Source organism: Prorops nasuta, unplaced genomic scaffold, assembly GCF_024137725.1.
Source record: "Prorops nasuta isolate Cenicafe-Biocafe unplaced genomic scaffold, Cenicafe_Pnas_1.2 PNAS00001, whole genome shotgun sequence".
In the NCBI taxonomy this organism is placed as follows: domain Eukaryota; kingdom Metazoa; phylum Arthropoda; class Insecta; order Hymenoptera; family Bethylidae; genus Prorops; species Prorops nasuta.
The window spans coordinates 12,613,026-12,635,152 of NW_027116798.1; the positions used below are offsets into that span (position 1 = coordinate 12,613,026).

Here is a 22,127-nt window from a genome sequence, read left to right on the forward strand (position 1 = left end):
CCTGATGTAAATGCAGATGTGCAGTCTATCACAAAAGAGCATACAGTGCGAGTAGCTTCATCTTTCGATATGGGCTGGATAACCAGGGGTACTGTTCGGACATACGATAGTCTCTCTGGCACTGGTGCTTTGATAGGGCACTTCTCAAAGAAGGTCATATCTTACATCACGCTGAATAGGAAATGTAGGATGTGCGACATGGGTCATTCTCCTAACGACCATGACTGTCGCTTAAATTTTCAAGGCTCTGCTAAAGCCATGGAACCCCATGCCGCAGTCCAGTTGACAAACAAAAACTCTATTTTAAAAGAGGTTAAAATAGAAATAGGAGTTCTTGTTGCTGACAATGACAGCAGCTCTATTTTTGCTATTCACAATGCTTCCTCTCATGAGGTTATAAAGCAATCAGATAAAAATCACACCAGCAAAAGGGTTGTGAATATGCTGTATAAAATAAAAAACAGCTATAAAGAACTGACTGCTCAGTCAATTAAATATCTACAAAGATGTTTTAATTTTTGTATTTCCCAAAACATTGGGAATGACTGTAACATGGCTACTGCCATTATCAACATTCCGGAGCACTGCTTCAATAATCATGAGAAATGTGGCAGCTGGTGTAAATATGAAACGAATCAAGATACTTATAAACATTCTGTGATTAATGAAGGATTTAAAAATCAAAATTTATTATTAGCTTTAAGAGAAATATTTAATACTTTAGCAAAGAAAACTAGCTCATTTTCAGCAGGAGCTTCAAGCAATTGCAACGAAAGCTTGAACTCTGTTATTGTCAGTAAAGCTCCCAAAAGCAGATTATATGGTACGTCTTCGTCTGGCGATATTAGAGTCGCGTGTGCAATAAACCAAAAAAATATTGGGGAGCAACATGTCGTTCATTTAGCTGAAAAGCTGACACTATCACCCGGAAAATATAATGAGAAGTTATGTCTCCAAAAAGATGCATATTCTAGGAAAAGATATGCAAAATCGTTAACGCGCGATTTCAAAAAACGACGTTTATTTTTAAGAAAAGATAAGACTGAGTTGAGAAATAAGAAAGAGGTTTCCGAAGGAACTACCTGTGAGTCTGATATAGGGCTTCGTAATTTAGATTATTTGAGTCTTCCTATCCATAATATTGATAGCAGTATTGAGCCTGTTGTGATATTATTTGATCTAGAAACTGGCGGTCTTGCAAACAATTCAGATATACTGCAAATAGCAGCAAAATCTGAAAATTTTACATTTAGCGTATACGTGAAACCTACTCAAAGAATTAGCGAAGAGGCTAGTACAGTTACTGGCTTAAGATACGACGATGGAAACTTAACGCTTCATGGACACACACTTGAGACTGTTCCTTTACTAGAAGCAATCATAGCCTTTTATGAGTTTTTATACCTATTTGAGAAGAAGTGTGTACTCACAGCACATAACTGTAGATTTGACTACACGCGATTATTAAGAGCGATTAAAAATACTTACATGGATAAGTATTATAATTCGCTTATTTTAGGATTTACGGATACGCTCCCTTTAATAAAAAAATGCACAAACCAAAGGGGTAAGGGAAAAAATACATTAGCAGCAGTTGCAGCGACGCTGAATATTGATATAACTTAAGCTCATAATGCTCTCGACGATGTCATTATATTAGATAAAGTTTTAAAGCAATTTAATATAACAACAGATAGTATTATTAATAATGTTATAACTTTAGATGAAATTGAAAGAAGAACCGTATTAGCAAAAGAATTACCTAACGGTTTAAAAAAATTGGAAGCGTTAAATGAATGCACATCTCTCGCAATGAGAAAAAAAATTGTTGCTGCAAAAATTACATTTGAAATAATATTAGATACTTATGAAAAAGAGAAATTGATTGGCTTGCAAAATTTGTTTGGCAAAAATGAATTAGGTATCGTCCAAGTTACTGTTAGTAAAGCAACTATACAAAGAATCTACGAATTTTTGGAGACTTTTTATAATTTATTAAAATAAAAAAACACAAAACAAAAATATTGATATATTATATGATTATTATTATATTCAACAATTTCCTGATATACTTCCTGATCTATTTCCTCATTTCAAATTGGTCAGTAATGCATTCTCGTATAAATCGCAGAACGGCCCAAATTTAAATAGCGCGGAATTCCTAACTTCCCGTACAGTGTTGCCAGATTTTCCTTATTCGTGATATAGCAGACGCAATTCATGTATTATTGGTGTTAATATAATTAATTATTGCTGTTGTGAGTACCCTTGAGATGTTTTTGAAATAAATAAAGAATCTTAAATTATTCTTTTATCATACAAAAAAGATTTATTCCATACTGAGCGTCAAATACTTTGCAATCGGCAATTGAATACATTGAGACTGTCATTTCCCATATGTACACGTGTTGACAAGGAAAAAATTGAAACATTAATATATCGGCTTGTAGGTACCCTAGCCTCTTCAAAATTTATATCAGTTACTTTTAGCCGTATATAAACCGATATGCAAAATTTCAGAATTTTCTGAGCGTTATTTATTTTACTTGGGAACTCCCTTAAGGCCGGTTATTGAATGGCATGAGCACCATAGTTTGAATTGAATATACGATTGAAGTATCCCTTTGAGATTATCTTCCTTTTTTCATTTATGTCAGGACTTCTCTCTCATTTAAAGTTTATAAACTTAATAGTTTATCCATATTATAATCATGCCAGCCAGTGATGCTAGATTGCGGACGCTAGCACTCCCCACCAAGCGTCCATCTACCCACCAATACATGAAGCCGTTCAGAGCGTCCATGTGAAACCCTGCTACTCGCTGCACAAACACCATTACTTGGGTGCATCTATGTTTCGGCCTTCGTCGCGTAACCTCGGTATGTCTCGACTGCGAGGGAGAGCGGTATAGTTTTCTCGGACCTCTCTCTCCCTCTCTCGAGTTCGCTTGTACGGTATACCTAGCCTAGCTTGAGTCAAATGACATAAGGTAGTGAGAGAACAACAAATATTATTTTGTATTTTGATTTGATTTCACGCGTTTGAAATTTGTTAGATTGTAACATATGTGTATGTATATTATTTAATATGTAGATTTACTTTAAAATTAATATAAATAATTGTAAGAATTGGAAGGTTTTAATAAATGCTAAAATAATTATATATATTTAAATTACTTAATTTATTATTTCTTATACATCCATTGAAAACCTGAAATACTAACTAAAAAGTTGGAAAAGGAAGAGAGAAAGATAAAATAATATAAATATATAAGACACGAATATTTTTAATTATTTTTATTAAAAATAATTAAAATTAAAAACAGGTTGTGGATTTCCACCTGCAGTACCACCAGCACTATTATTCGGTGCGCGTGTTGCACCTCTTCCGCCCCTTCCACCTCTTCCTCCTCTGCTATAAACTTGGTGCCGACCCAAACTTCTTTCAGCATTCGGAGCAACCCAAAATCTTCGTGCCCGTCCTCCACGTATGCCTCTTTCTGAAATGAAAAATAAATGAGTTACAGAAATATGCATATTTATATTTGCTATGTATTTAAAATAGAGTCTACTTACGATTTACATTGGGTTGGTCCTGTAATCCTACTTGAAGTCTGGATCGGCCAAGAATAGCAACCTGTCGTTGCTGCTGTCGTTGCTGCTGTCGTTGCTGCTGTCGTTGCTGCTGCTGTTGCGGCTGCTGTTGCGGCTGCTGTTGCTGCTGCTGCTGCTGCTGCGGCTGCTGCTCCTGCTGCGGCTGCTGCTCCTGCTGCGGCTGCTGCTCCTGCTGCGGCTGCTGCTCCTGCTGCGGCTGCTGCTGTTGTTGCTGTTGCTGTAGCTGCTGCTGGGGTGGATGCTTGGCCATCCACTCCCTCACCTCCCGCGCAAACCCCTGCTGCTCCCTGAGGATGGGCCCAATGGTCTCCATTGCCTCCTCCAGCCTCCTTAGGCGAGCTTCCAGGCTAAGGGGTTGCCTGTTGTAAGCTGTAATAAATAAAAATTTATTGTAGATGCCTATTGCAAATGTTAATAATTAATTAGTAAGGTTTCTATTTACGTACTTTCCATCGCTTGTCCTTCATTGGCCATTCTGTAAAATATTTTAAGAAATATTAATACAAAGTAGTTCGTTGGCTCTAAGTTATACTTTTGACAGTTATTGTAGACGTAATCACAATTAAGTAAAGTTTGAAGTTATTTTAATGTAATGAAATATAAACAAATTTGTACACAAAATTTAACAATACATAATGTATGTTGTAGGTAAAATTACTTACATTGAACAAAAATTTGCAAACCCTGCGATGCGTACAAAAGTAAGGACACTGATCGACTGTGACTTTAAACTTGTGACAGGGAACAAGTCAAGTTAAATTTTTTTTCATACTTCGGTTGCTGTAGCTTCCTTGGAGTTGCCAAGAAAGTGGTAGATAATGTTTGTTATTGTTAAGTAAATTTAATTGAAGCACCAATAATTAATTTACTTGCACATCAGTAAGGATGATTGGTGAAGTGGCAGAAAGCACAACGACAGAATTAGCGTTCGCTGGATCGAATCCTACTTTTCTTTTTATTTTTTTTTTTAATTTCTGCTTTTAATTTGCAGTAATAATGAATAATATTAAGGAATTTATTCAAAATGTTCATGCAAAAATTGTTTTAGATCGCTTTTCTCTTTCTCTCCATATCAAGAGTTATATTTCTCTCTCTTTCTCTCTCTCTCCATATCAAGAGTTATATTTCTCTTTCTCTCTCTCTCCATATCAAGAGTTATATTTCTCTTTCACTCTCTCTCTCTCTCTTTCTTATTTATATAGCTACATGGCTATCACGTTCTACACAAAGTCGTTTATGATGTATATTAGCCAGTATTGCTAATAGTGACAGGTACGAGGAATAAATACACAGTTCTTTTCCTTCAAAATAGAAGCAAGTGAATTCGTGTAATTAATTGGTGCATTTCTTTTATTGATGATAGAGAAAAGAATTTATCGTGACAAGGGTATATGTCATTGTTTGAGTGATTCATTTTCAAGTGAATTTAAACACACAATTTGAAAATTATCTGTGTGACAGTTAAGCGCTTTTTGTGCTTTGGTGGCAGTGACAGGCGCGCTTTCTTTTTACAAAGGATATCCGCTTCTTGTTTGGCATCTGAACTGCAAATTGTGAGTACTGCAATATTGTTCATATCGTATTTAAATTATGAGTTCAAAGGATAAGGTCTCAAAAAATAGACCTAAAAAATTTAAATACGAATGGTTTGATGACCATCCTGAGTGGAGAGTTTGGTTGCAGGAAGTACCAAATGATGCCGATAAGGTGTTTTGCGTTGCCTGCAATAAAACATTAGCGTCTGGCAAATGGCAAGTCGATAGACATAGTAAAGCCCAAAATCATGTTGAAATCATGAAAAAATTAAATATTTCAGAAGTTCGGGATTTTACAATTCCTAGTACTTCTTCTGCAGAGGAAAAGCTTAGCTTTAACGATAGAGTTAAAGTGGCCGAAATTAAATTGGCAACATTTTTTGTAGAGCATAATATTCCTTTTTCTTATAGTGGAGAGTTATTAAATATCTTTCAGGAAATTGGTAAAGAGCCAGGCATTTTGCAATCTATGTTTCTAGGGAGATTAAAATTAACTAATATTATTAATAATGTTGTATGTCCCTATGAAACGAGACGAATAACTGATACTTTGAAGCACCAAAAGTTTTCAGTTTTGGTAGATGAAACGTCAGACATTAGCAATGAAAAAAAGATGACTCTGCTAACTAGATATGTCGACAATAAATCATTGTGTGTTCAAACTGATTTGCTTCAATTAATCAACTTGGACGCAAGTGATTGTTCAGCGGAAAAGATATTTAATGCATTTTCCAATGAACTTATTAAGAAAGAAATACCATTATCAAATATTATTGGTCTTGGTTGTGATAATGCTTCGGTGATGATTGGAAGGAATGATTCGTTCAAGACGAAACTTTTAAAGAAATCTCCACTATTGGTTACAATGCCATGCATTTGTCACTCATGTGCATTGGTAGCCTCAAATGCATCTAAAGCTTTGCCCTCTGCATGCAGCAGCTTCATAAAAAATTTAGTAGGTTTTATAAGAGGAAGCCCAAAAAGAACTGCGATTTTTAAAGACTTTCAAATGTCTTTTATGGGAGAAACAAGTAATATATTAAAATATGCTGAAACCCGATGGCTATCGCGTCATCAATGTATCCAACGTATCTTAGAAGAGTGGGATACATTACATAAATTTTTGTTGGAGCAAGTAGCAGAAAAAGTAATTCAAGCAGAGCAGCTACTGGTTGTAATGGAAGATATAGAAACAAAAGCATATTTATTGTTTCTCGAACACGTGCTTAATAAAGTTAATTCTTTTAATGCTTTTTTCCAAGCACGCGAAACCAAAATTCATAGGTTGTACGAAGCTTCTTTTAAGTTGTTAATGTTCTTTGTACAAAAATTTATGAAGCCTGCTCTTATAAAAAAAGAAATATTTTTACCTAATTTGCGTAATATAAACTTTTCCAGGATGGACAATCAGCTTCCCATTGAAAAAATAGATTTGGGTTCTGATTGCGCAGAATACCTGGAAAATAAATTAATAGAAAATAAACTTTCTTCAGATCAAATGACATTAATTCGTCAAAACTGTTTAGCTTTCTTGATAAAAGCAAGTCAAGAAATATGTGATCGTTTTCCTATTTCAGATAGTTTCTTTCAAAATTTAAACATTTTAAATAAAGAAATAGCATTATTTGATAACGATCGAGAAAATACTTGTTTAAAATTATTGCAAATTTCCCGTCGTTTAGGTATTTTCAATGATGAATGTATTAAACAAGAATGGATATCATTATATACAGAGGAAAGCTCAAGTGTCAAAGCTTATTGGTCTAAATTGTCTTTCGATGATATGTGGAAGGCAATATGCTTTGTAAAAACCTGCAATAACGAAATAAAATATCCTCACTTACGATCATTGTTAAATATAGTCAGATCTCTTCCACACTCAAATGCAGAAGCAGAGAGGTGCTTTTCTATATTGCCAGATAACAAAACGAGAAAGAGAAATAAACTTGGGCACGAAACATTAAATTCCATTTGCGTTATAAAATATGCATTAATATCTAAAAAAGAAACATCTCTTACAATGACTGTCACAAGAGATCATTTACAGGCTATGTGTAGTGACATCTTATATTCATCAAAACCTCCAGGAAAAAAGAGTCAATTAAATTTATGTGCTCTTGATGATAACAGTAATGACGAAGTAAATATTGATATTAATTATGATTTGTAATATGAAGGTCTCTCTATTTTAAATGTGTAATTTATAATCTTTGCATTATAATAAGGTGTGCTTTAAGCGCCTACTTTGCAAAGATAATATTTTCAGGATAGCTATTTAAGCGCCTACTTTGCAAAGATAATAATTAAAGGATAGCTATTTAAGCGCCTACTTTGCAAAGATAATAATTAAAGGATAGCTATTTAAGCGCCTACTTTGCAAAGATAATAATTAAAGGATAGCTATTTAAGCGCCTACTTTGCAAAGATAATAATTAAAGGATAGCTTGAAGCGCCTACTTTGCAAAGACATTTAAAATTCAAATTCTCTAAGTATGTGATCAATTGTATAATATTTATTTTTCCAGGAATTGTTAAGGGGGTTTTAGTAGGTATACATTACAATAGTTATTTTAACTGATTTGCTATGGAGTCCTACATAACCTATCATGGGTATGCGTAATGCATTTCCCCCTTAACATTAAAAAAAAAAAAAAAAAAAAAAAAATAATTAGTCTTTATCCTTTCTTCCATTCCTTTTCTTCCTACATTGCGTAAGTATATTCGGTATATTAATGTTTCCATAAATGTTTAAGAAATAATAAACCGGATAATATATATATATCTCATTGAACATTTATTAAAAAATTCCAAATCTTTACAATTATTTACATTAAGTTTTTAATAAATCTATTAAATAATATACATATACATATGTGTTACAATAAAGCTAATATCAAACGCGTAAATATTAAAATAAAATATGTAATAATATTTGTTATTCTTTCGCTTTCCTATGTTATTCGGCTCAAGCTAGGTGCAAGCGAATGTGAGAGAGAGAGGGAGAGAGAGGTCCGAGAAAACTATACCGCTCTCCCTCGCAGTCGAGACATACCGAGGTTACGCGACGAAGGCCGAAACATAGATGCATCCAAGTAATGGTGTTTGTGCAGCGAGTAGCAGGGTTTCACATGGACGCTCTGAACGGCTTCATGTATTGGTGGGTAGATGGACGCTTGGTGGGGAGTGCTAGCGTCCGCAATCTAGCATCACTGATGCCAGCACGATGTATAATACCTGGCTGTACTTCCGGATATAAATCTAACCATGAAAAGTTGCATTTCTTTTCGGTGCCAAAAAACATTAAAAGTATGCAAATTTGGAAAAGTGCTATTCGAAGGGAAGATTTTATCATTAAATCAAGTCATTCAGTGTGTGAAAAACATTTTTTACCGCAAGATATTTTATGGCAGAAAAAACTGTTGGGTGCGAATGGATTAATTCTAGGAATTGTAAGTGTACTCCGTCTACTCCAATTGTCATTAGATTTATAATTATTGTTCTTAGCTGCGGTATTTTTGCTTATTACATTATTTATTTTTATAGTCACCTTATCGAATACCACGTTTAAAAAAAGGAGTAGTTCCTTCACAATTTCCCTGGACTAAAGAAAATTATTTTAGGAATAATAGTAAAGGTAATTGTTTAGAAAGCATCAACATATCAAATGAAACATCTACGCAAATAAAATATCAGATGAGAACGATGGGATCACTCATTGTCAGGAAGCTGGAAACTTTCAAAATAATAGCCCATTGGAAACAAATCTTGGGTATGAACAAGATACAGAAAGTGAAAGACAGTGTGAACAGAAAGTCCTTTTTTTTGAAGGATTACTGAGCAGTGAAGTTTCCATTCCATCATCATGGGTTAAAGACATTATACAGTACAAAAATGAAGAAATAATTAGCTTTCTCGAAAACAAATTGTGCAAAAATAGTGAAGGTAATTTTCATACTATTATTTGGAAGGAAATATTTATAAGAGATGATATGAAACTTCAATTAAATATACTAGGAAGACCTTGCAAAATAACAACATTTGAAATTGATAAAAATATTGAATCCGTTGAGCAATTGAACAATATTTTATCAAAAGTTGATGATTTTGAAGTATGTTCAGGAATTGGGATAGTAAGGAGTGAATTACTTGAATTTTATTCAACACTTGTTATTCAAGATGTTAATGGTAATTGGAGACATAAGAGCTGCTTATTGTTAACCAGAATCAAACTGCTATGTCAATGTTGTCTAAATTTAAAGAAAACAATTCAGAAACGATTACAGAGAATGAAAAACAACATCAAAAGAAATGATGCTGACAGTAAATATATACGCTTAATTTTAAGTCCTGAGAAGCTAAAAAAATTACGTATAATAAGGTATAGGTACTATAAAGCCTCTAAACGGGTAAAGCAAGCAAATATTAAAATTAATCAATTGAAGATACAATGTCAAAAGCTTCGAAAAATATAATGTCAAATTAGCAAATTTCCAAGAGAATCTTTAGATAAGCTCTTTCAAAATAAAAGTGTTACTGAATATCAAAAATTGAGTATTCAGGAAATAATTAATTGTGCTAAAGTCAAGAAAAAAGGAAGACGTTACTCTGACGAATGGATTCTGATTTGCGTATTGTTACATATGAGATCACCCTGTGGTTACAATTTTATAAGAGAAGTTGGTTTATTACCTCTGCCATGCATTCGTTCTATTCGAAAGTAATAAAAATATAAGTATTTACTTAATGCAATAATGATTTTATGATAATACCTGTTTACATTCTTTTTAGATATTTGTCTATTATAAGTTTCAAATGTGGTTTTGATACAAACTTCTTTCAATTATTTAAGCAAAATTTGTTGCAAAAAGATCCTAGCTGTAAACATGGAATTTTATTAATAGATGAAATGTCTACACGTGAATCAATTAGCGTTGATACTAAAACATTAACGTATCAAGGATTAGCAGATTTTGGCAAAGATAATGAAGACATTGGAACTGATTTAAAGGAGAAAGCTAATCACGCATTAGTCTTCATGTTTCAATCGTTAACTGGTACATATATTCAACCCATTGCTGTGTTCGCATCAAGAGGTCCTGTCAAAGGTGATGTTATTGCAAAATTAGTTTTAAAAGCTATTATATTATTAGAAGAAGCTGGTGCATTGGTTCATGGAATAGTAAGTGATGGAGCTTCTACGAACAGAAAATGTTGGTCTGTAAAGGGTGTAACTGGGAAAAGAGACAATTGTAAAAGTTTCTTTGAACATCCTCTTGTAAATACGCGAAAAATATACATGTTTTCGGATACGCCTCATTTATTTAAGACTCTTCGAAATAAATTTTGTAAAATGGATTTGCAGGTAATTATATATACATGTTTAATATATATATATATATACAATGTAGCTTATGTTATTATATATAGATATGTGTAATGCTATGTTATAATGTTTCTATGATTTGATAGATTAATCCTACCGAAGATTTAATTAAATGGGAATACTTACATATAATGCATAATGAAGATACCAAATTACCTGGTCATATGCGAGTGTGTCCAAAACTTACAGTCAATCATTTAGACCTTAATACTTGCTCCAAAATGAGAGTCAAGTTAGCAGTGCAGGTATTCTTTATATGTTGCGTTTTAAAATAATAATTCATAATACATCTGATATATAAGACTATCTTTCTCTTAATTAATAATAATTAACTGAATTAACATTTTGTCTATAGGTGTTTAGTAAATCCGTTGCTCGTGGACTACGGTTCTATCATCAATACGTGCCTGCATTAAGAAACTGCGAAGCTACAGCGACTTTTTGTGAATGGCTCAATGATTTATTTGACTGTTTGAATCACAAAGAAGTTGGTATAAAAACTGGAGATAAGAATTACAATGTAAGTTGACTTAGTTTTTATAATATGAATATAATATAAAACTTTTAAGAAAAATAAATATATAATTTTGTTAGTTTTTGAAGGAAGCGTTAATTAAATTAAATAATTGGGAAAATAATGTTAAAGAAGGATTACTAGCTCCATCAAAATTTATTACAAGGGAAGCAGCTGAGGGACTGAGAATAACTTTAACATCAACAATTGATATTATTGATTATCTAACAGAAACTTTTGGATTTCATACGATCTTGAAAGGAAATATCAATCAAGATTTACTAGAGATTTGGCATGATTAGTATTACTAAGTATTAGTATCATAGCAAATTAAAATATAAATCCTTTCAATGCAATTGCATATTGGTATTACGAATAATTCTCAGCCAACATTAAGTTATATTTGCCTTATGGGTATTAAGATTGGCTCATAATTTGTTTTATCATATATACTATGTCAGGGACATAATCTGCTATCGAAAAAATTACTTCTTGTTTAATGACATCACAAAGCAATCAATTTAAATATTATAATGCTGTCTGGGTGAACATATCTTTCTTACACAGTTTTTTCCTTTAATCTCATATCCTTATAAATATTAATTTTCCTTCCTATAGCAATTTTTTGGGACTATACGTCAGGCATGTGGTTCCAATGATCACCCATGTACACATACCTTCCTTTAGATTTATAAAATTTTAAGCACATTCAGTATCCTGAAACCACCAAAATATGGCAATTATTCAGTGCTAAATAATGGTGATAACTATCCTAAGAATATCATAACCATTTCTGACTTGAAAATGATATATAAAGAATCATCTGAAACTGAATGCTCTAAATTATTAGTTAAATCGATAAAAGCAAAATTAAATCAAATTACCATAAATGATGAATGCATTATAGATGAAGCTTTCGAAGGTCACGATTATAGCTTACCACTAGTGATAGACTGTGTAATTTATTATGTAACAGGCTATTTATCTCGAAAAGTGTTAAATAATTCTGCTTGCGATATATGCAAAAGAGCATTGTTTAGTTCAGTAGATGATAAAATTCCACCAGTTGCTAGTTTTTTGGAAATTAAAGAAATACAAAGCAGGGAATATACAACATGTATTAAACATCCTAACATAAAATTATACAATTTTATACAGTCCTTAGAAACATTATTCTTAAAACATTGTAATTCCAAGTATGTAATTGATCTAGTTTTAGATGAGGTTTTAACAATTAATGTTTATTACTCTTTTCCATGTAAAGAGCATATTCATGATATTTTACCAAAAATTATACATTTTTATATCCAAACACGTATGCGCCAATATTGTACAGCAATAAATAGGCAGGTAAAAAAAATAAACCAAGAAAAGAAGAAAACTTCTAAATTTTGTGTATCTTAATTTTGAATAATAAATTATTTTATTGAAAAATCATAAGTTGTATAGATTTACGTTAATACCTGTACTTCATTGATTTAATTTAATTTAAAAAAATATTAAAAATCACATTTCACTGATTTCTTATATTATACCACGATTACGATTATATATGATGTATACTACACTTATACATGTTCATTATAAATAGCCCGCCTGCGCGATCGGCCCTAATTACTACTAGCGCCACCTACGGTTTGACGACAATTTATGGCAGAAAATTTTCAGAAGTTGCATAGGGCTGAATTTAACTAACGAGAAAAGGGGAGATTGCGGTAGCCGCCTAGCGGCAATTACTGGTACTATCAATTAAATTGAACTAGTTCACCCGTGTGTGTAATTACGTAATATTAAAATACCATTAGCGCGAAAGAAGATTAAGGAAGGCAGTCACCTAGCGGTGACTACTGAAACTAGCAATTAACTCAAACTAGTTTATCTGTGTAGCAGAGTCGGAAATAGTTAGGCTATGTAAGGTAACTAACCATCGACTTCGAAGGGTGAAAAAACCTTGCCTCAACTAGAGTCCCCGTAGGATAACTAACCAACGGTACCATAGGGTGAAAAATACCTCCTCCCTAACCAAACTCGGTCCCACTATAAGACCTTACAACTGTCACATAAGGTGAAAAATACCCCCTCCCTCCCTAACCAAACTCGATCCCACTATAAGGCCCTTCCTTCCTCATCCCCACCACTACCATACTAAGAGAGTCTTATCCCCACCCATCCCCCTTCCACACCACAAAACAGCTTCCCCCACTCCCTGTCATCGGAACCGCATAGCTACACTACTTCCCTTCCAATCTGCATTTAATACCTCATTTATCCTTTCTTCTATCCCCTTCTCGTTATCTCATCCTCCTTCATACCTACCCAATAGGTGCTCCCATCCCTCCGTTACCCATCTGCATACCCCTTATCTCCTATCGTTTTCCTTTCTCCAGTACAACCATTCCCGCATTTCATTCCCTAATCTTTGCCTCGTTATCATTATCCATTCTTTCTCTTTCCTCTCTTGTCTCAAATATCCCGGCACCTGCTCCTCCGTTATCACCCTATATTATTTGTTGTATCTCGATATCTCAATAATTCTTCTCCTTTCCTCGCTTTCCCTTCTCTCCTCTACTCACACTATCTCCTCTCACATCCCATCTCTCCCTTTCTTATTCATCCACTCTTCGCCACGTCTATTCCTTCCCTCCTCCCTTCTCGATATCCTCCATCAAACCTTCTCCTTTCTTCTATTTCCTTCAAGCACTCCCTTGCCCGTCTATTCCCTTCTCTTCTATTAATTTCTCGTAAAAACCCCACGCTCTTTCTGCCGCCTTCATTCTTAATTTCGCCCTCTTTACCTCTTCTGTCAACTCATAACCTGGTACCATACACTCCAGCCCCAACACCCATTTCGTATATCTTTCACTTTCGGCCTCTACCCTTCCTTTTTCTTCCCAACCCCTAATCTCCGCCCCATACCCTACTACCGGCCGTACCATCCTGTCATACATCCACATCCTCTTACCCAATCCCCATACCTCCTACGTCACACTCCCCGCTTTCCTCACTCTCTCCGCAATCTGTTCTTCCTGCATGCCATTCCACGTTAACTTATATCCTAAATACTTAACCTCGTTCTATTCCTCTATCCATTCCTCCTTCCATTTACATCTAGTCTCTCCTACCACACTCTTTCTGAATCTCACAAGCTTTGTCTTTCCCACATTCCGTTCCTTTCCTATCTCGTCCATATTCTCCACCACCACCCCCATCATTATCTTCATTCCTGTCATCTTCTTCGTTACCACCATAATATCATCTTCATATATTAACGCGTATACCTTACTCCAATCTGTATCCCCCTTTTGCCTTCTGCTCCAACTTCTTTTCCAGTCATGCTATATATAATATGAACAACTGCGCATTTATCGGGCATCCTCGCTTCACCCTCTAATCGTCCTAAATTTCTCCCCAGCCTCCATCCTCCTTCTTACTTTACATACCGTTTCCCTGTATATCTCTTGAATTGCCCCTCTCAACTCTTCAATTACCCCTTTTCTTTCGTCACCTCTCAGAACTTCTCCCTACATACCATATCGAACGCCACTTTCAAATCATTAAAACATCCCCACCATTCCCCGTTTCTGGTCTCCTATTTCCCTATTCACTATATAATTTAGCGTGTACTTATTCTATATTACCTCCTTCCCATTCCTGAACCCTGTTTACCCCTCTCCTATCATTCCCTTTCCCACCATTTCCCTTTCCAACCTCTCCCCAGGATTCCTGCATACACCTTGACCGCTGTGTCCATCAAGGTCACCTCCCTCTGTAATCCTCCGTTCTCTTCCCTTCTTCTTTCTTCCTTATTGGCACAATTATCCTTATTATCCATCCTTCCGGCCACCCTTCTCCTTTCCATACCCCTTCGCACAATCTCCACATCTTTCTTATCCCTTTCCCTCTATACTTCCATACTTCACTCTCTATTCCGTTCTCTCCTGCTGCCTTTCCCGCTTTCATTCTCTTTATCTGCCTCTCTATTTCACACTCATCTATCCCACCCTCCCTATTTTCCTTCCTTCCTCCCTCCACTCTAGCTTCCCTACGCTCTGTTCCCATTCTGCTCTTCCTTCAATCTGCTCTAAAAATACTTATCCCATTTCTTTTCATCTTAATCCTTCTATTCCACTATTCCCTCTTCCTCCGCATCTCTGAATTATCCACCACACTTCAGAGTCCGTCCTCACTTTTTTCTATCTCTCTGCCCTATTCTTACCTCTGTCTCTCCTACATCTCCTCTTATTTCTTCTTGTACCCCTTCATTTTCTTTATGTAATCCTCTTTCCTTCCTCATTTCTTACATCATTCCCCTAGCTTATCCCTTAGCTCCCTTTTGCTCTTTTTGCATTCCTAATCCCAATACCCTTTTCTCTCTCCTCTCACTCCTTTTCCCTCCTTTCTTATTTTCTCCACCAACCCTTTAACCCATTAAGGCCCAAATGAACTGATTTTTCTTGTTATGTTGGACTATTTATTACACTTAAAATAATTTATATTTGGATTGACAAACATTAATTTCTTATGTTTTCGAGGTCGCTCTTTCGAATGCCGCTAAAAAAATTGACCAAAAATATCGTTTAACCTCACTTTTTCAAGAAAATTAGTAGAAAAACACAATTTTTCATACACTTTTTCTTCTTCATGCTTATTTTTAGAGGGGAAAACCTCTGTTTAGGTCAATAAAATCTTTTTAAAAAGTGATCCCGATATTTGAACGATAAGTTCATGCAAAAAAATTTTTTTTCAAGATGGCGGTATCAAAATGGCGGTTGAAATGATCAATTTCAACTTGTGATTCATGCATTTCATTTACTCAAAGGCATAAAATACCATTATTGGGGGTTTTTGACGTCGCTGATCACAATTTTTATATTCGAAGTATAAAATACAAAATGGCGGATCCTATAAAGCTACTTTATCCCACGAAATTGGTTGTTTCTTCTTCTATTATCTTGGAAATGTCATTTACAGGGTGGTTTTTGAGGACGCTCATAACGATCCTGACCACAGAATTGCAATATTCAAAATAGCAGATATTTATCCAACCTTATTATTTATTACGCTACCGCCATAAATTACAGGTTATAGGTGTTTTGGGTAGCTGATGACAATACTGGATACATAATTATAGAACATATGATAATAAATGCAATAAATTAGCCATTTCTGACTGAATTTATTATTTCTTTTGTAACTTTCATGAGACCATTATTTAGGATGAACGTTATTGTTGTACTTAATATAAGTTTCTCGAGTATTTTTTTTCATAGTTCTACGATCAAAAGCGAATCCAAATTTACAAATTTGATGTGAAAAGCATGAATTGTATTGATAAAAACCTTATTTTTAGGTATAATACTTTCTATGTGCATTTTACGACTAATGTTATATTATTATTTTATTTGGGATATATATATGGAATCTGAAATTATGACTGTAATAGTTATGAAATAATTCTACAATTATATTTTTTGAAATATATCAGATTTATTATTTCAATGTAATTCCAATTTTATATTTTCTTTCTTTCTCATAATTTTGAAAGATAGTAAAAACTTTGCAATTTGAAAAAAACAATGAATTTAACTGTTATAATCACCATCTTGGATTCGCCATTTTGAATATTGCAATTCTGTGGTCAGGATCGTTATGAGCGTCCTCAAAAACCACCCTGTAAATGACATTTCCAAGATAATAGAAGAAGAAACAACCAATTTCGTGGGATAAAGTAGCTTTATAGGATCCGCCATTTTGTATTTTATACTTCGAATATAAAAATTGTGATCAGCGACGTCAAAAACCCCCAATAATGGTATTTTATGCCTTTGAGTAAATGAAATGCATGAATCAAGTAGAAATTGATCATTTCAGCCGCCATTTTGATACCGCACTCTTGAAAAAAAAAATTTTTTTTGCATGAACTTATCGTTCAAATATCGGGATCACTTTTTAAAAAGATTTTATTGACCCAAACAGAGGTTTTCCCATCTAAAAATAAGCATGAAGAAGAAAAAGTGTATGAAAAATTGTGTTTTTCTACTAATTTTCTTGAAAAAGTGAGGTTAAACGATATTTTTGGTCAATTTTTTTAGCGGCATTCGAAAGAGCGACCTCGAAAACATAAGAAATTAATGTTTGTCAATCCAAATATAAATTATTTTAAGTGTGCTAAATAGTCCAACATAACAAGAAAAATCAGTTCATTTGGGCCTTAATGGGTTAATCTCCCCTGCAGTTTCTCCCACTTCTGCTCTACTTCCCCCTTTTCCTTTTCCTCTACACTTTCCGCTCTCCCCCTATATTATTCCTTCATCTCCCCTCCACCCCCCCCCCATTCCCTTCCAATGTCCACCCTTCTTGTTCCGTCGCCAATTTCTTGTTCATAGTTTAGCGCCTTTTGTTTGCTTTAGGGCAAGCTGAAACTGGCAGCCGTAAGTAGCGGCCAATGACTTTGTTTTTTCGCCGACTGTACACTGAATTTTTCCCCGTTCCACCTTCCATTGCTGAATTGTCATACTGATACAGAGGAGCCTAACTGTGAAGTTGCAGTTATACGGCGCGTGAATTAACGCGCGGCACGTAAAGAGAACACACCAGAAACGATGTGCGTAAAGCGAACGCGCATCCTTATAAATACACTGCCGGTCAAAAATTTAAGACTACTTGAGAAATTTGGCTAAAAAACAGTTACCTATTTAAATGCCCATAAATTTTCAATCAGAAAAGATAGGAGAAAATTCAAAACACCATAAGAAAGGTGATAAAATTCTACATATGATAGTATTACCTCCATTTGCCAGAAGCTTATAATTTCCGAATTTCCATTAAATGATTTAGGTGCAAAATTTTTAATTTTTTGTTTCGCAAATTCAACTGCTTCTACCACTTACCAGAATTGTGCTACGTATCTGAAACTTTGGTCACATAAAGTTTAAAGTTTTAGCTTTATTTTAAGTTATCAAACATAATGAAATTCGCATTATTTGCTTTTTTTCATTAGGATCTTTTGAGTAATGTTGAGAAAAATTTTTGACCGAAAAACAACTGCCCAAGCATTTGAAACAATTTCAGATCGAAGATACTGTCGGCATTGAATGACTTATTCTACTTGTTTCATATTGTACTTTTATTCAAATAAATCAAAGCACCATTAATTTCTAAATTAAATGAATAAATTTATGGTATGGAATAAACAATTATGATATATTTATTTTCAGAAATATAAATAATTTAACGTTTTTTCATCGAAAAAGCCGCCTCTCTTCCTTATGACTGCTTTTGCAATTTTTGGCATTCTTGCTACAAGTTTTTCTGTCGTTTCTGCAGAAATTTGTTGCCAATTTGCTTGTAATAGCTCCCATAGATGCTTTGTCGATGTTGGACATTCTTTTCGGATAACTCTATCAATTTTTTTTTTCATCCCAAAGGAGTTCTATGGGGTTCAGATCAGGGCTTTGTGGTGGCCATTTCATAATTTTTAATTTTTTCTTTGCTTTTTCCTTTTCCAAATTATTCATGCATAGTTTCGACGTATGCTTGGGATCATTATCTTGCTGATAAATAAATCCTCGACCAATTAATTTTAATCCACATGGAATTGCATGGTTTACTAATATGTGATGAAAGCTTTCTTTGTTCAATATTCCCGATATATTGAAACTAAACTTCCAACACATTTGGCCGAAAATCCACCCCACACTGTAATCGAACCACCTCTATGCTTTACAGTCGGTACTAGGCTCTGTGGAGCCATTTTTTCATTTGCTACACGTTTTATATATACTCGACATTTAACTTCAAAAACTTCGAATTTGGATTTATTGGTCCACAACGCTCTTCGCCAATCCTAAAGAGACCAATATTTATGCAGGTTGGCCAATGCTAGACGCTTCTTTTTATTAATGGCCCCCCCCCCGTAGCAAGGGCTTTTTTAATGCAATCGTTCCATTAAGATTAGCTTCTCTTAACCGTCTGCTTACGGTAGACAATAACACTATATTAGATGCCTGCTTATTAACACTTACTCTTATTTGAGGGGCAGTTAATCTTCTATTACTTTTACTTAATAGTGTAATATATTTATCTTCTGACGCAATTGTTACACGTAGTCTACCAGTTCAATTTCTATTTTTATTTGAGCCGCTTTCGTTATTATGGTTAATTGCACCGTGTATTGACGATTTCGAAACTTTTAACTAGGCTGTAAAAACCCCTTGTGATTTGCTCTCTTTAGGAAATGTTGTAATATAGCAAAAACAAAGGAAAATAATTAGATATCTTCGTGTTGTTAATTTGTTGATCATTAAACTCTCAATTTTCATATAACCAAGAAAGGTTTAACCGATAATATGGGAAAATTAAAAGATTTATCTATTAATACTCGGTCAGCCGTTCTTATTCTTCACAAAGAAGGTAAATCACAGAGGGTTATTGCAGCCGAGTTAAAAATATCTAAAACGGCAGTGTTTAATGCAATTAACCGTTATAATGAAAGCCGCTCAAATAAAAATATAAATCGAAATGGTAGACCACGTGTAATAATTGAATCATAAGACAAATATATTACACTATTAAATAAAAGCAATAGAAGATTAACTGCCCCTCAAATAAGAGCAAGTGTTAATAAGCAGGCATCTAATATAGTGTCATTGTCTATCGTAAGCAGACGGTTAACCCTTTCCACTCCAGAGTCGAGTGTCACTCGACACTGAGGAATAAAAACAAACAGCCTTGTAGTGCAACGGGTTAAGAGAAGCTAATCTTAATGGAACGATTACATTAAAAAAGCCTCTGCTACGGGGGGGGGGGGGGGGGGGCCCAATTAATAAAAAGAAGCGTCTAGCATGGGCAAACGCACATAAAGATTGGTCTCTTTAGGATTGGCGAAGAGCGTTGTGGACCAATAAATCCAAATTCGAAGATATTGTAGTGAAACGTCGAGTTTATATAAAAAGTGTAGCAAATGAAAAAATGGCTCCACAGAGCCTAGTACCGACTGTAAAGCATGGTGGTGGTTCGATTACGGTGTGGGGTGGGTTTTCGGCCAAAGGTGTTGGAAGTTTAGTTTCAATATCGGGAATATTGAACAAAGAAAGCTTTCATCACATATTAGTAAACCATACAATTCCATGTGGATTAAAATTAATTGGTTGAGGATTTATTTATCGGCAAGATAATGATACCAAGCATACGTCGAAACTATGCATAAATTACTTGGAAAAGGAAAAAACAAAGAAAAAAATAAAAATTATGATATGGCCACCACAAAGCCCTGATCTGAACCCCGTAGAACTCCCGTGGGATGAAATTGATAGAGCCATCCGAAAAGAATGTCTAACATCGACTAAGCATCTATGGGAGCTATTACAAGCAGATTGGCAACAAATTTCTGCAGAAACGACAGAAAAACTTGTAGCAAGAATGCCAAGAATTGCAAAAGCAGTCATAAGGAAGAGAGGCGGCTTTTTCGATGAAAAAACGTTAAATTATTTATATTTCTGAAAATAAATATATCATAATTGTTTATTCCATACCATAAATTTATTCATTTAATTTAGAAATTAATGGTGCTTTGATTTATTTGAATAAAAGTACGATATGAAACAAGTAGAATAAGTCATTCAATGCCGACAGTATCTTCGATCTGAAATTGTTTCAAATGCTTGGGCAGTTGTTTTTCGGTCAAAAATTTTTCTCAACAGTACTCAAAAGATCCTAATGAAAAAAAGCAAATAATGCGAATTTCATTACGTTTGATAACTTAAATTAAAGCTAAAACTTTAAATTTTATGTCACCAAATTTTCAGATATGTAGCGCAATTCTCGTAAGTTAAGAAGCAGTTGAATTTGCGAAACAAAAAATTTAGAATTTAGTACCTATTTCATTTAATGGAAATTCGGAAATTATAAGCTTCTGACAAATGAAAGTAATTCCATCATATGTAGAATTGCACCACCTTTCTTATGGTGTTTTGAATTTTCTCCTTTCATTTCTGATTAAAAAATTATGGAAATTTAAAGAGGTAACTGTTTTTGAGCCAAATTTCTCAAGCGGTCTTAAATTTTTGACCGGTAGTGTAGATATATTTTGCGCCCCGTTCATACTGTACATGCTACCCCAATATACATTTACGAATATTCTATTATCACGGCAAAACGGTCTAAAGGCATTTTGAAAGATGCACAAGACTTGTGAGAGCAGACAGAAAATCCGAAAGTCACCTTTTTTGCGTTCTTTTCCCTTTACACCTGAGGCGTTAATGCTGCAGCGCTTGCCGAACATAGAAAATTAAACGACCTTGCACTTTTTAAGCTATTTCATTAGAGAAACTACCCCTGTTCCAAGCTGCAGTTGAATGAAATCGGTAGTTCACATGTCCTAGAGCTTCTATAATTTTTTTTTATTTTGGCTATATGGCGTTAATGCAGCAGCGCTTGCCGAACATAGAAAATTCATTGACCTTTCATATTTTAAGTTATTTCAAAGTTGAAAATACTTATGTTTCAAGCTGCGGATGAATGTAATTTCTTTGCTGCAATGATTTTGAAATTCTCTGATTTTTTTTATATTTTTATATTAAATACACAAACTGCATCTACCGAAAGCATTAAAATCAACGAATTTGTGCTTTAAGGATTTCCTGTAAGTTAAAATTCTCTAGATTTCCTTGAAAATGGAGCCTGCAATTTGTAACTTTGATTATTATGCTTGACGTTTTTTTTTTATATTTGTTTGTGTATAGATTATTTGCAGCATCATAAAGATTAAGCAAGTTCATAAATTTTAACGTTCTAAAATATTGCCCAAGCTTAAATATCCACGTTCCATCAAAGTAGGTCATAGGTATTTTAACTTAGATATGGGTGAACGCCCCTGATTTTTAAACATTTTTTTATGTTGAGTTTACAAGACTGAATCTACTGAAAGTATCATAATTAATAATTATGTGATTTCAGCATTACCCGAATATTAAAATATTCATGTTGAATGAAACTCAATTTTGATTTATTTTCAATTGTATGGTTTTAACTTCCATTCTTATTAACAATAAATATTGAGTATGTTGATACAAATTGTATAC

General features: G+C 34.1%; 2 protein-coding genes across 2 annotated transcripts in view; one reads left to right on the forward strand and one right to left on the reverse strand.

The window, feature by feature from the left end:
* Positions 1 to 22,127, reverse strand: part of LOC136779621 (leucine-rich repeat-containing protein let-4) — a 1,178,420-nt gene that overhangs the window by 861,243 nt on the left and 295,050 nt on the right. The gene's annotated exons all lie outside the window — the stretch shown is intronic.
* Positions 5,205 to 7,319, forward strand: LOC136772295 (zinc finger MYM-type protein 6-like). The gene has a single exon (XM_066725181.1). The coding sequence runs from the start codon at positions 5,205 to 5,207 to the stop codon at positions 7,317 to 7,319; it is 2,115 nt and encodes a 704-aa protein (XP_066581278.1).